The sequence below is a fragment of the Rutidosis leptorrhynchoides genome, chromosome 5, assembly GCF_046630445.1.
Source record: "Rutidosis leptorrhynchoides isolate AG116_Rl617_1_P2 chromosome 5, CSIRO_AGI_Rlap_v1, whole genome shotgun sequence".
NCBI classification, from domain to species: domain Eukaryota; kingdom Viridiplantae; phylum Streptophyta; class Magnoliopsida; order Asterales; family Asteraceae; genus Rutidosis; species Rutidosis leptorrhynchoides.
The window spans coordinates 443486969-443499309 of record NC_092337.1 but is presented as its reverse complement, the minus strand read 5'-3'; the positions used below and the strand labels follow the sequence as shown (position 1 = coordinate 443499309).

The 12341-nt window shown below is 32.8% G+C and overlaps 2 protein-coding genes across 2 annotated transcripts; one reads left to right on the top strand and one right to left on the bottom strand.

Annotated features, from left to right (window-relative positions):
* Positions 1 to 279: 279 nt before the first annotated feature.
* LOC139850254 (protein ABIL3-like) lies at positions 280 to 2463 on the top strand. Its single transcript, XM_071839837.1, has 8 exons — positions 280 to 593; positions 745 to 827; positions 907 to 1057; positions 1141 to 1240; positions 1655 to 1715; positions 1789 to 1877; positions 1954 to 2093; positions 2189 to 2463. The coding sequence occupies exons 1-8, from the start codon at positions 489 to 491 to the stop codon at positions 2342 to 2344; spliced, it is 885 nt and encodes a 294-aa protein (XP_071695938.1). The 5' UTR covers positions 280 to 488; the 3' UTR covers positions 2345 to 2463.
* Positions 2464 to 2770: 307 nt separating this feature from the next.
* LOC139850360 (cytochrome c oxidase subunit 5C-1) lies at positions 2771 to 4558 on the bottom strand. Its single transcript, XM_071839943.1, has 2 exons — positions 4549 to 4558; positions 2771 to 3004 (listed from the first exon to the last, which is right to left on the bottom strand). Exon 2 carries the CDS (start codon positions 2995 to 2997, stop codon positions 2806 to 2808), a length of 192 nt encoding a protein of 63 aa, XP_071696044.1. The 5' UTR covers positions 2998 to 3004; positions 4549 to 4558; the 3' UTR covers positions 2771 to 2805.
* Positions 4559 to 12341: the final 7783 nt, after the last annotated feature.

The following is a 12341-nucleotide window of genomic DNA, read 5'->3' as shown; positions in this document are numbered from 1 at the left end:
AAAAAACTTGTAGCAACTATTTAACATTTGGAATGCAAAAGTCTTCCTTCTTATTTAATAAATTTTCTGTTAAAAAAAACTATAAATTGTTGAATTATGACATGATTTATTGATGTAAAGACATTGCATTTAATCAACCATTGATAATGTCACCAAGGTTGTCCTGGCCAAGTCCCACCATTTTTAATTTATTACCAATATTTATAAATATATAAATATAATATATATAAAATCTGTCCATTTTCTATCAATCTCTATCAGCTTTAATTTCAAAAATACTTTATCAATCTCTGCAACTGCCCTCCAACACCAGTTACAAGTCTCCCAACAAAACTAAAGGCTTGTTATCTATATTTAAATTTATATATATAACATTCAATAAATAAAGGCTTGTAATCTGTACTCCCCTCTAATCATCACTTAATCTTGTTTCCATAATTCAAAAAAGTTGTTTGTGTTCTTGCAAGTGAACACTTGTTTATTTATCTATGGAGGCTAATGATACATCATCTCAACTAAATGATATTCGCCGGTCTTCGAATTATGACGAAATGCTCCTGCAACGCAGTTTGTTCTTTGCTGATAGTCTCAAGGTCTCTTTTTATCGATCAATTCGAACTTCCTCTATTATGTTCAAATAGTGTTAATTGCCACTTTTTTATCTGAAATCATTTAAGATGGTTGCTTATTTGTAGTGAAAGTGAAAATAGGCCTACTGACTAATTCATATAAATGAATTTATAGGACTTGAGGAATATAAGAAGCCAGTTGTATTCAGCTGCAGAATATTTCGAAGATTCGTATCTCAAAAACGAACATGATCATTTGTAAGTATTAGTGATAAATCCTAAAGTCTTTAGTTACTTAAACTCCTTTTATCTGCTAAAGTTTGCTACTTATGCATAGATTGTTCGAAAACTTAAAAGATTATGTGTCGAAAGCTTTGATAAGTACTATCGATCATCTGGGCTCTGTAACGTCTAAGGTTAACACTTTGTTGGATGAAAATATTGACGAAGCTTTTGAAACAAATCTTCGCGTATTATGCATCCAACAGGTTCTTATATAGATAATATTTACATCCTATTATTAGAAGTTTTGCTCAATTGTGTTTTAGTGATTTTAAAATTATTGTTGCAGAGACTAGAAACATGCCAAATGTATAGCAACCATGAAGGTCTTTCACAACAATCATTGGTGATACAGATACCAAAGTACCATAAACAGTACCTGATCCCAGGTGCACGGAAACTAGTAACGCAAATTCGATTTCAATTATACGCTTTAAGGTGTTATTTGTTTTTCAGTCTGCACATCGTATAATGTCTTATGTCTGCGCACAACATTTTTACTACAGACAATCTGACAGAAGACATAAGATTAAATAATGTTTTATGTCTGCAAACTCGCAGACTTATAAATATGCATCTTAGTGCTGCCGACATGATTAAGTTATTTTGTAGATATAACAAAAAGTCTTCACTATTCAACATATAGCATATAGACCTTTAAACCACATTTTCTCTATAGACGTACACGGACAAAAACATCTTAAAAAATAAATATCACCTAAGTGTTCAAGTTTCGATGCACATTTAACGATTTCTTTTAAGTTATAACAATTTGTGTTTCTAACGCAACATAATAGACACAGATGGACGTTTTTCTGAAGCTGTTCAAGCAGAAAGGGCAAACACCAAATCATCAAGTTTGAGGTAATTTACCTATCTTAATAACGCGTTTAAGAATTGTTACACTTAAAAAAATCATGTTCATCGTATAATGTAGAAGAGGACGTAATGAAAGAGCTTCTAGTGACTTCCGACTGGATTTGGCTGCATTTTCATTCGCGGAGCCTGAATCAAACAAAGGATTAGGTCAATTGAAGCTTTTTTTGCATACAGTTTCAGTCTTTAAACTATATGTACTAATTGAAATTTTATTGATAACCAGAAAAACGGTCACGTTCATTGTCTCCAAGTCGCTTCAGAATAAAGCGTTTTGGACCAACTGCTAATCAACCCACCAGTCCAATCTTTTCAGTCATACGTTCTGGGTCAATTCGTCGATCCATCAGTCCAAACACACAGCAAGTAAGTGAGATGAACCTGATGAATGTTTTCTTACTATTTTTTATTAACATAATTCGGAAGGATCGGTTGATTTGTACCTTCTTGTATGATTGCAGGATCGGTTGCAGCATAGGAGGTCTCATTCGATGTATCCTGAGAAAGAAAGAAGAAATAGCGAGATTGAAGTATACTCCAAGAAAACTAAAAACTTGTTCAAAGCAATGTTTAGCATACACAAGTACAAGAAGGATAACTCACAGTATTATAAATAGTATATATATTTGTATATATCACATCATAAAAAATTCACACACATATCTATCTATTAATATTATTTTTAATCTCATCATGATGTTAAAGTCAAATATAATACAAAGATTATATATAGTGGTGGTGGGATGTATAATACAATGAGCTTCAGATGAAAATAATTATTTTTTTAACAGAATTTAGAAGGATACCATTTATCAACTCAAGGTCACCTTGTACAATTTGATATTAACCATCAAAACACATTATTTCAAACCTTTTAAACAATAACCTTCAACAGTTTATATATCAGCTTGTAACATCGAAACACTAGTATTTTAAACGATAAAATGCAAGAAACGACATTGTTAACAAAAGAGTAGCTTTTGTGCACAAATCCAATACAAAATCTTATTATTTAAGTTTCCAGAGTCTCGTCTCCAATTTAAGCGTCAAACTTAAATACTTCCGAATTCCAAAATACTCATTCTTGTACAACCACACTTATCTCGCCCTTTTCTAGAAGATCATAAAATGCCCTAGTTTTTCTCTGCTCGTTCCAGTGATGCATCTTCCACAAACCACCTGCAGCTAAGCCAAGCACCGATCCAATGATCAACTCTTTGACCACGCTAGGGCCTTTCAATACTGGATGAGCAACCCTACCCCCAACCATTTTTATTCTGTAATTAAAAAAAAAATACATTACATAAATCAGTGTATTATACCAAAGTATAGAATTGCACTTACATACAAGTTAACAGAAATTGCACAATGCTTATGAGTAAAAGATTTGACTGGATTAGAATTTGTCTTTTAATGGTCAAAAGGTAAAGTTAACTTTTAGCTGAAATGGAAGCCTAGGTCAATAACAGCCTCAATTTGTATTCAAAACGCATAAACTTTCTAATAATCATATTACACGGGTCCTAATTGTTTAAGTATATATGCTTCAAGTAGTAGTAACATTTCTCAGATGCTATTTCAGAAACTTATTCTATTAGTTTAAAAAGTGTTTATGGCTTGATCAAGCATAGCCATACAAAAAATTGTCAGTTATACCCAACCCACCCGTTTTACAACCTTAAACACAAACTCAACTCATAAGAAATCAGTAATAGAACATGATGGGATATCAAGTCAAGGCAAGTCCAATTTACTAGTAAGGAGAGCCTATTCATAACATAATGAACTTACTATAAGTTTATAATAACATAACTTACAGGGTTCAAATATAATAATACAAAAATACCAATCTAACACATATGTCAACATAAGCTAATCACAGAGTCATAGTCTCATAGACATTCGAGTAACATTGAAGTTATAACACATCAATACTGAAAATATGAAACAACGCAAATATTCAATACCGGAAACATACTAACCACCAGATTCAATTACCAAAACATAAAAAAAATCAATAAAAAGAAGTAATAAGAGGTGATAACACCAAGAAGTAAAGCATATACAAAGAGGTAAAGAGATGGAACTAAAGTAAAGCAGAAACGCGCCCGACTACCGAGCATCGAATGTTTAATCTTTCTCTCCCCTCCTTTTATACAGTAAGTTAGCTATAAAGATGCTTAACAGACTTAAAACCATATGCATACATAGCTCTTGTCCAACTAAATATTTCAAAATAATCCTCAGATAAAACATGACAGGTTGACGTGGACTCAAGGCGACCATGTCAACCAATGCTTTAACACCCTAAGTTTTATCTAAATTTATAAATATCTGAAGTAACTTTTTAACAATGTCATTAAAAGTTTTAGAAATAGATGCAACACGAAACATCCTTCCAATAAACATAAATGTCCACCACAGGCCACACAAACTAGCTAATTCACAAGCGAAATGACAACAAAATATATGAAATGTTCTATAATAACTTATAAGCACATTCGAAAATTCATGAATACATTGAATCCCTTTACATAAGCCACTTGTTAAAAATAGGGTTTCATCATCAGATATCAATCAACAAACATTTAATAATGGCACTGGAAATGATATTAGCACAATCAATAACAATAGCTCGACAAATTAAAGTTCATATACATATACATTATATAACTAGTAATAACTACAAAGCAAATCGGATACTAAAAGTGAATTTACCGAGATCATAGATCTGATCGATTGTAGTTGAATATATGTTTATTAAAAATAAAATTAGATACGATTACATATATAGTGAAGAAATATAGAGAATGATTGATACCTACAAATACGACGACGTTCCGGTACAGGTGAATTCGCTTGACCTACGGAATCTGCGTAATGTGAAATATACCAAGTTCTGATTTCCCGGCTTGTATCTAGTAAAACAGAAAATTGCTGAACAACCCTTAGAGATTTGAAATGTTTCATTTTAGGACCATAAGTTATCAGTTACCACTAATGAAGTAATGAGCCTCAGCAACCCGTTAACCTATATTTTATTTTTCAGCGAAAAAGATACTCCGTAATTTCAATTAAAAATAAATTCCGCTGATCTAAACAAACACCATTGAAACAATAAAAAAAAATGAACCACGCAAGTAGCGATCGGAACACCAAGGGAAGAGACGAACATGAATAATGAATAACAAATTGCTAAAGTATACACTCTAAACATGGTTTAGTTCTATGAAGATGTTTCTCATTCATTCATGCCCATATGGTTGTAGGACATTGCTTCTTATTGTTGTGTTCCCATGATGATTGCTGATTCTTTGGAAGTCTAAGGACCTGCATGCAATATCTGAAGCTTAAGGGATTATGCTTGTATAATCAGAATGGGTACATTGAGTAAATTGGTGTTTTTTTATAAAATATATAAATCAATATACGTTATTATATACTTCATTTTGACACATAAAACTGTTATAATATATAAATATATATATAAATGGATAGTCAATTATTGATACACAAAAGTAATATTATTGTATTACCTAAACTTGTGATATTTTTGCTATAAATAGCCATGAATGCAAGCATTAAACTTGCACCATTTTCTCACACTTACAAAGTGTTTCTTTCTTTCTCTCCATTATCATCTTTGTTCTTACACTTCATTATTAGCATTCTTAATCAAGAATCAAACCACTAAAGGTAGTTATAAGCCTACTGAATTATAACATCAAGAATCAAACCACTAAAGGTAGTTATAAGCCTACTGAATTATAACACGTTATCAGCACGATAATCTTAATACTAATTATGGTTGGCTCTGTCACCTAAATGATATATGGTCGGTTATACCACTTGAAAAATATATGGTCGACAATATCGCCTAATTATCATTTATGTTACTAACATTTATATTTCAATTATCTAACATTTATATGGCCGACACTGTCGCCTAATTATCATTTATGTTACTAACATTTATATTTCTATTATCTAACATTTATATGGCCGACACTGTCGCCTAATTATCATTTATGTTTACTAATATTTATATTTCTGTTATATAACATTTATATATGATTGCTTACACATGGTCGACATTGTCGCCTACTTATCATTATGTTATCTTAAATTTATGTTTAGTGTTTATATACTTATGAATATAAATTGACTCTAATTTATCATGTTGTTTGTTTTAATTTTTGATAATAGAAAATGTCGAATCTGGAAAAACTTAAATTTACTCCTTTAGTATCAACTGGAAACAACTACATGCCATGGATTATAAAAGTAAAAATTCATCTTAAATCAATGGGCATTCTTGAAACCATAAATGAAAACAACACTTGTTCTGAAAAAGAACAAGCAACGGCATGTTGCTTTATTCATCAACATATTGATGAATGCTTATAAAATAATTATGTGACTGTAGAAGATCCCCATGTTTTATGGGAAGGTCTCAAAAGCAGATTCAATAATCAAAGAGAAATTTTACTTCCAGCTGCTATGGAACAATGGAGAATATTAAGGTTCCAAGACTTTAAGAAAGTAAATGAATACAGCTCAGCTCTGTATAATACATGTTCACAACTTAAATTCTGTGGACATGAAATAAGTGATGCAGACATGATGGAGAAAACTTTCTCCACAATGAATGCTGCAAACATCACAGTGCAAAGAAATTTGAGAATGCTAAAGTTCAAAACATATAGTGAACTTAATTCATATCTCTTAGTTGCAGAGCAAAATGATGAGCTATTAATGAAAAATCGGCAATCCCGTCCTACAGGTACACTTGCAATACCTGAAGCAAATACTGCAAATAATTATAAACAGGGACAAGGACGCGGGCAAGGTCGTGGTTATAATAACCATCACCATCATCATGCCAAAAGCCATGACTATGGTAGAAACCATCCTTATGGTAATGGTAATAGGCATGGATGTGGTCGTGGTCGTGGCCGTGGTGGTCAAAGAAATAATAATCCACGAAAATATAAATATCAACCACAAAACAAGCCCACTAAACAAGATGTTGAAGAAAATTCTTCTAAAAATTCTGAAGAATCTTGCTACAGATGTGGTAGAATGGACCACTGGGCTAATACTTGCCGAACATCTAAACATCTTGTTAAGATGTATCAGGATTCGCTGAAAGATAAAGAAAAGGAAGTAAACTTTGTGGATAACCTCGATCCAACAGTCACTGAGAAACCATCTGATTTATATGAAGATTTCTTAAATGTTTAAGTTGTTGTGTGTCTTTCAAAAAATAAACGATTTAATATCGTCTGTCTTTGTCATTATATTTGCTAAATGTTTCAGTACTATCTATTTGCGTGTAAAATATTGTGTAATATTAATGTACTCACTATTTATTTCTTATATATGAAGTTCAATATGAATTTTCCTGGAATACAACATCAATCAAGTGGTGGAGATCTCTGTATAGCAGACAGTGGAACTACACACACTATACTTAAATCCGAGAAATATTTTATTGATCTAAAACCAACGGAAGGAACTATACATACAATATCAGGACCTGCTAACTTGATAAAAGGGATAGGAAAGGCAAATTTCATACTACCAAATGGTACAACATTTTTAATAAATGATGCCTTATTTTCTCCCAAGTCAAGCAGAAATTTATTGAGTTTCTCCGACATATACCTTAATGGGTATGATTATCAGTCAGTGACAACAGAAAATGAGAAATATTTAAGTATCACTGACAAGAGTCATGTGGTTGAAAAACTACCAAGACTTAGTTCTGGATTACATTATACACATATAAATGTACCAGAAACACATATGATAGTTAATGAAAAATATATTGATCCTGGTGTATTCAGTTTATGGCATAACAGAATAGGCCATCCAGGATCAACAATGATGAAAAGGATTATTAAATGTACTCATGGACATCCACTAAAGGATAGAAAAATCCATCATGATACAATGGTTCCATGTACATCTTGCTCTCTTGGAAAATTGATAACTAGACCCTCACCACTTAAGGTTGAGAAAGAATCACCAATGTTTCTTGAAAGAATCCAAGGTGATATATGTAGACCAATTCATCCACCATGTGGACCATTTAGATATTTCATGGTTCTAATAGACGCATCTAGCAGATGGTCTCATGTTTGTCTATTATCAAGTCGTAATGTGGCATTTGCAAAATTTCTTGCCCAAATTATTAAATTGAGAGCACATTTTCCTGATTACACCATTAAAAGGGTGGGACTTGATAATGCTGGTGAATTTACATCTCAAGCATTTAATGACTATTGCATGTCTATAGGAATTGTTGTTGAACATTATGTTTCTCATGTGCATACACAAAATGGTTTAGCCGAGTCACTGATTAAACGTTTACAGTTAATCACTAGACCATTGATAATGAGAACAAAACTCCCTGTATCTATATGGGGTCATGCAATTTTACATGCTGCTGCATTGATTCGCATCAGACCGAGTGCAAGTCATAAATATTCTCCCCTACAACTTGCTTTTGGTCAAGAGCCAAATATTTCCCACCTTAGAACATTTGGTTGTGCAGTGTATGTTCCAATTGCGACACCACAACGTACAAAAATGGGTCCTCAAAGGAGGTTGGGAATATATGTTGGATATGAAACATCTTCAATCTTAAGGTATATTGAACCTATGATAGGTGACGTTTTTACAGCACGTTTTGCTGATTGTCATTTTAATGAAACATTGTTCCCTAGATTAGGGGGAGAAATGAAAAATAAAGAAAATGATGTTTCATGGTGTGAACCTCAATTAAATTATCTTGATCCTCGCACAAAAGAATGCGAGACAGAAGTTCAAAAGATAATGCATATACAAGAACTTGCAAATCAATTGCCTGCTGCATTTACAGATACAAAAATGGTGACAAAATCATATATACCAGCAGTAAATACTCCAGCTCGAATTGAAATTCCAAAAGCTGATAATAACGTCACTCATGAATCTTTGCCACGTCAGAAACGTGGAAGACCAATTGGTTCAAAGGATAAAAATTCTCAAAAAAGAAAATCAGCTGATAATGAGGTAAAAGAAAGTGTTCAAGAAGAACCACAAATCAGTACTCCTACTGCAGAGGAGATTGATGATGTCAATACAGAAATTGCAATCAATTATGCATATTCAAAAATATTATGAAACCGGAATGAAATGAAAAATCTTGATGAGAAATTTTCATTTAATGTTGCATATGACATCATGAATAATGATGATGATCCAGAACCAACATTTATGGTTGAATGTCAAAATAGGCATGATTGGGCTCAATGGAAAGAAGCAATACGAGCTGAATTCGAATCAATCAATAAAAGAAAAGTTTTCGGATCCATCATTCTCACTCCTAAAGATGTGAAACCTGTAGGATACAGATGGATTTTTGTCCGAAAAAGAAATGAGAAAAATGAAGTTACAAGGTATAAAGCTAGACTTGTAGCTCAAGGTTTTTCTCAAAGACCGGAAATTGATTATGAAGAAACTTATTCCCCTGTTATGGATGCAATCACTTTTAGATACTTAATCAGCCTGGCAGTTTCTAAAAATTTAGAAATGCATCTCATGGATGTTGTGACTGCTTATCTATATGGATCACTTGATAGTGATATATATATGAAGATACCTGAAGGATTTAAGGTACCAGAAGCATCAAATGCAAAACCCAAAGAAATGTATTCGATTAAATTACAAAGATCTTTATATGGGTTAAAACAATCAGGACGTATGTGGTATAACCGATTAAGTGATTACTTGATAAGCAAAGGGTATACAAATAACCTTACTTGTCCTTGTGTTTTCATTAAGAAAACAACATCCGGATATGTGATCATAGCTGTTTATGTTAATGATCTAAACATCATAGGTACAAATAAAGAGATCCATGAAGCCATTCAACTTCTAAAGAAAGAATTTGAAATGAAAGATCTCGGAAAAACCAAGTATTGCCTTGGTTTACAAATTGAGCATATGCCTAATGGTTTACTTGTACATCAAACAACATATACTGAAAAGATTCTGAAACGTTTCAATATGGACAAGGCAAAACCATTAAGTACTCCTATGGTTGTTAGATCACTCAATGTTGAAACTGATCCATTTCGTCCATGTGAAGATCATGAAGATATTCTTGGACCAGAAGTACCATATCTTAGTGCAATTGGAGCTCTTATGTATCTTACAAATTGTACAAGACCTGATATTTCTTTTGCAGTTAATTTGTTGGCAAGGTTCAACTATGCTCCTACCAAAAGACACTGGAATGGGATCAAACACATATTTCGATACCTTCGAGGAACTACTGATTTAGGATTATTTTATTCTAACGAATCAAAACAAGATTTGGTTGGTTATGCTGATGCAGGTTATTTATCTGATCCACATAAAGCTAAATCTCAAACTGGATATGTATTCCTAAATGGAGGTACTGCAATATCATGACGTTCTAAAAAACAAACACTTGTTGCTACATCATCAAATCATGCCGAAGTGATTGCATTACATGAAGCTACTCGGGAATGTTTTTGGTTGAAATCAATGACACAAATCATTACTGATTCTTGTGGACTAGAACGCGATAAAAGTCCAACAATTATCTATGAAGATAATGCAGCTTGCATAGCACAGATGAAAGAAGGGTATATCAAAAGTGACCGAACCAAACACATACCTCCTAGATTCTTCTCATACACTCAAAATCTCATTAAGGACAACGAGATTGAAATGAGATATGTTCAATCCAGCAAAAACTCTGCTGATCGTTTCACGAAAGCACTTCCAACTGCTATTTTCAGAACACACGTTCATAACATTGGCATGAGACATGTTTAAAAGATGTAACAACTGAAGCGATGTCTACTTGAGGGGGAGTCAACTCCATGCTGCACTCTTTTTCCCTTAGCTAAAGTTTTTTTCCCACTGGGTTTTCTTTAGCAAGGTTTTTAACGAGGCAGTAACTTACAGTTGATCTTCAACAAATAAAATTGCTATCCAAGGGGGAGTGTTATAATATATAAATATATATATATAAATGGATAGTCAATTATTGATACACAAAAGTAATATTATTGTATTACCTAAACTTGTGATATTTTTGCTATAAATAGCCATGAATGCAAGCATTAAACTTGCACCATTTTCTCACACTTACAAAGTGTTTCTTTCTTTCTCTCCATTATCATCTTTGTTCTTACACTTCATTATTAGCATTCTTAATCAAGAATCAAACCACTAAAGGTAGTTATAAGCCTACTGAATTATAACATCAAGAATCAAACCACTAAAGGTAGTTATAAGCCTACTGAATTATAACAAAAACTTATATTTCTCTCTATTAATTTATCATCGCCTCTCCAAATTAGGGTTTCATTATCTTTAGACCTTGATGCTCTATACTTCTTGATGGTTAGTTTATGTGATATTCTAGTCATCAAACATATTGTTAGATTCATCTATTGGTTATTTTCCTTATTCATTTGTACATAAAGATTTTTGTATCTTTAAAGTTTAATAACAAATTATGTATGCTTAAATAATTTGTTTCATAAATTATAATATAAACCAACAAGCACAATAGACATTGAAACACCACTCGAGACAAACCCCGAAAACCACCAATATAGATGACCAAACCCTTCTATACTCCCAAATCAACCACACAACTAAGGATCCTTCGCCAAAACCAATCGGTTTAAACACCATAAAACCCCACAAGAATCACCCCTAAACGAAGCCAAACAAACTTTAAACTAGCGACTGGAACACGAAACCGATCCGTATAACCGTGGCAGGCAATAATTACTCGTATCCTTCGAACCTCTCGTGGTCACACATAATAGTGTGAGGGCGCCGAAATTGAAACGAACGTAAGTCGTAAATCTAAAACAAGTTCAAAACCACATGGTCAACTAAGGCCAATGACAAAAAGGCCCCAACAGACCAACAAGTGCCACTAATGAATGAGCTTTTTCGTCTAAGCCTAGAACTAGACAAGAGCAAGGAATGAACTTTGAGTGAGTTAAACCCGGAAGAAGGGGACAAAGTTCAGTTATATAAGGCAAGAAAACAAGATCAGGATAAGGAGCAATGTAGATTAACTAAACATGACAAGGAGAGCACGACAGAAGCTTCCCGGATGTTTCATTTTAGTAGTAACAGAGTAGTTCATCAAATGGGCAGAAAGCCGATGACTTCAATGAGTTATGAGACCCTTTCATTTAACCCGAACAACCAAATTAATTAGAATGTAGAAAAAACGGAAATGATGAAAATGGGGACACCAACAACATCAAAACAGGAGAAACTAGAGGAACTCGGGAAGAACGTGAAAGAAAATGTGATGACCCGGAAATTTCTGACCAAATTTAAACTTAATCTTTAACGTTTCCGACACGATAAGCAAAGCCTATGAAGTTGAATCCTAAAATTCTTGAACTATTCAAATACCCTTCGATTGTTCTCAACAATTCGCGAACAAATATATGTAAATAGATACATATATATACTATAACTTGAAAACGTAACAAAGTGTTATGAAAACGATACTGTGCATTAAAATTATTGGTTTGTATATCTATTTGAATATATATGATT